Source organism: Penaeus monodon, chromosome 32 (genome assembly GCF_015228065.2).
Source record: "Penaeus monodon isolate SGIC_2016 chromosome 32, NSTDA_Pmon_1, whole genome shotgun sequence".
Classification (NCBI taxonomy): domain Eukaryota; kingdom Metazoa; phylum Arthropoda; class Malacostraca; order Decapoda; family Penaeidae; genus Penaeus; species Penaeus monodon.
Window position 1 is genome coordinate 9086819 of NC_051417.1, and position 1857 is coordinate 9088675.

A 1857-nucleotide genomic window follows, 5' to 3' on the forward strand; every position below is an offset into this window, starting at 1 on the left:
AGCTTGTTTGATATCAATTGTTCTTAAACATGTTAAAAGTATGTTGAGATCTTTTATGTGATTTGCAATGATTGATTGATAAGAATGTATGCATTGGGAATGACTGTATTGTATCTCTTTTGTGAAGATACATAGTATGATATATATTGTTAGTGTATTGCAGTTTTCATGTTCTTTGATATATTTTGATATTTTCCATCCACTGTCATGTGTGATTTACACAATTTTTAAAAGATATGAAGTCCCCATTATACATTAGTTTGTGGTACTTTATTAACATTTTCCATAAATTTCAGGCATTGATTGATGTCTGCCTCGCCTGCTGGTGCCACCGGGTCTGACTCTGTCCCCGTGTCTCCCTCAAACCCCCCCACCACCACTAGTCCCCCCTCGTCAGCGACCTTGACCGCAGCGTCTGCTGGGTCAGCCCTCTCTCCCTCAAGCACTGCCACCAGTTCCCAGCAGTCGGCCCCGGTAGAGCCCCCCGTTGTGCGTGAGGTCAGGCCACACAACCCCAAAATGTCAAAGGCACTCAGCACCAGTGCTAAGAGGTCAGTTTGGGAGGATGCTTGAAGGCTTCCTTTGTATTTCACTTTAAGTATTTATATGAATATTTTTTCAGTTAAGAATTTGGAAATTCTTTTATTTATTTTTGTCTCTGATGGTCCTCTTGTATATAGAAAAGTGCACAGATGATAAAGAATTTCCACTTTTATTCTCTAAAGGAAGCCACAGTGACCTTCATAGAATATGTGAAAATTCAGAAATATTCTTATTGACATCTAAAGTCTGATGGTGACATCTTGGTGCCACATGTTGGAATTACCCAGGTACTCGCATAGGCTCTTCTCCTACTTCCTTTTCACCCTCTCATAGCTACTTTTTACATTACTTTTGCCTTGTTCAGTAGTCGTTTGTGTTTCTACTCTATTCGTTATTAAATTTTATTTTCTGCACATTATATACACATTGCCTTTATCAAAACTTTGTGGGATTTCATAGCTGCCTTGGAGCACATAGTGGTAGCAGGACATGTGGGGAGTGCAGCCAAAGCCAATGAAATGGCTCGCATTCTATTTGCATGATGCTGAGGCACCCCCAAGCTGTTGAATATATATTTACATACCTGACCACTGGCAGAAAAAAAAAATGCTGCATGTGTTTAATTAGAATATCTGAAATGATATACAGCCGTACCAAGGTTTTCTGATGATTTTAAGGGGATCAGCATCAAGGAGAATTTGTCTGAAAGTTTTGAGTGCCACAGGTAACAGGTATTTTTTCCGTAAAGTTTTAAGAATTGGGGTGATCCCTGGCCACTATTTTGAGCAAATAAAAGTTAAATAAGATAAGAAAGCATTCTATCTTTACAGTTATTACTTATTAGACAAGAATTAATTTCATTCTAACACAAAAAGGGGATAAAATATTTGAAAAACATTTTACTGCAGTGGTCACTATCAAATGAAATAAAGTTTGATTGACAGTACTGATGGTCCAACTTGAGATGTTGGATCAATAAGGAATAGGTATTATATGTCAACCCCGGGTGTCTCACCAGTGAAAAGGCCAGAAAATGGACAGTATCATATGTGAGACACTTGTGTTCTTGGTTTATGCTCTGATTGGGTCACCTGCTCATATAAGGATGGTTTTCACTCAGAGGTGCCCATCATGGTTGCTATATGCAACCCTATAGGTGTGGTGACTGTAAGCCTGAGTTTCCATTGTTTTCTTTTGTGAGTGCTAGATACCAGATATGACTTCTTGATCTAGAAAGATTTCTAATGAAATCTCTCTGATTCTGTCTTCTCTTGAAGTTAGATTGGATCCATTTCAGTGCCTTGTGTCCTTTTT

General features: G+C 38.6%; 1 protein-coding gene across 3 annotated transcripts in view; it reads left to right on the plus strand.

Annotated features, from left to right (window-relative positions):
- LOC119593488 (ubiquitin-conjugating enzyme E2 E1-like) overlaps nucleotides 1-1857 on the plus strand; it is a gene marked incomplete in the record, with an annotated part of 19951 nt that overhangs the window by 3154 nt on the left and 14940 nt on the right. For all 3 annotated transcript variants that reach the window (XM_037942427.1, XM_037942428.1, XM_037942429.1), the window contains 1 exon segment: nucleotides 297-551. In XM_037942427.1, coding sequence (XP_037798355.1) covers nucleotides 307-551 — 245 coding nt within the window.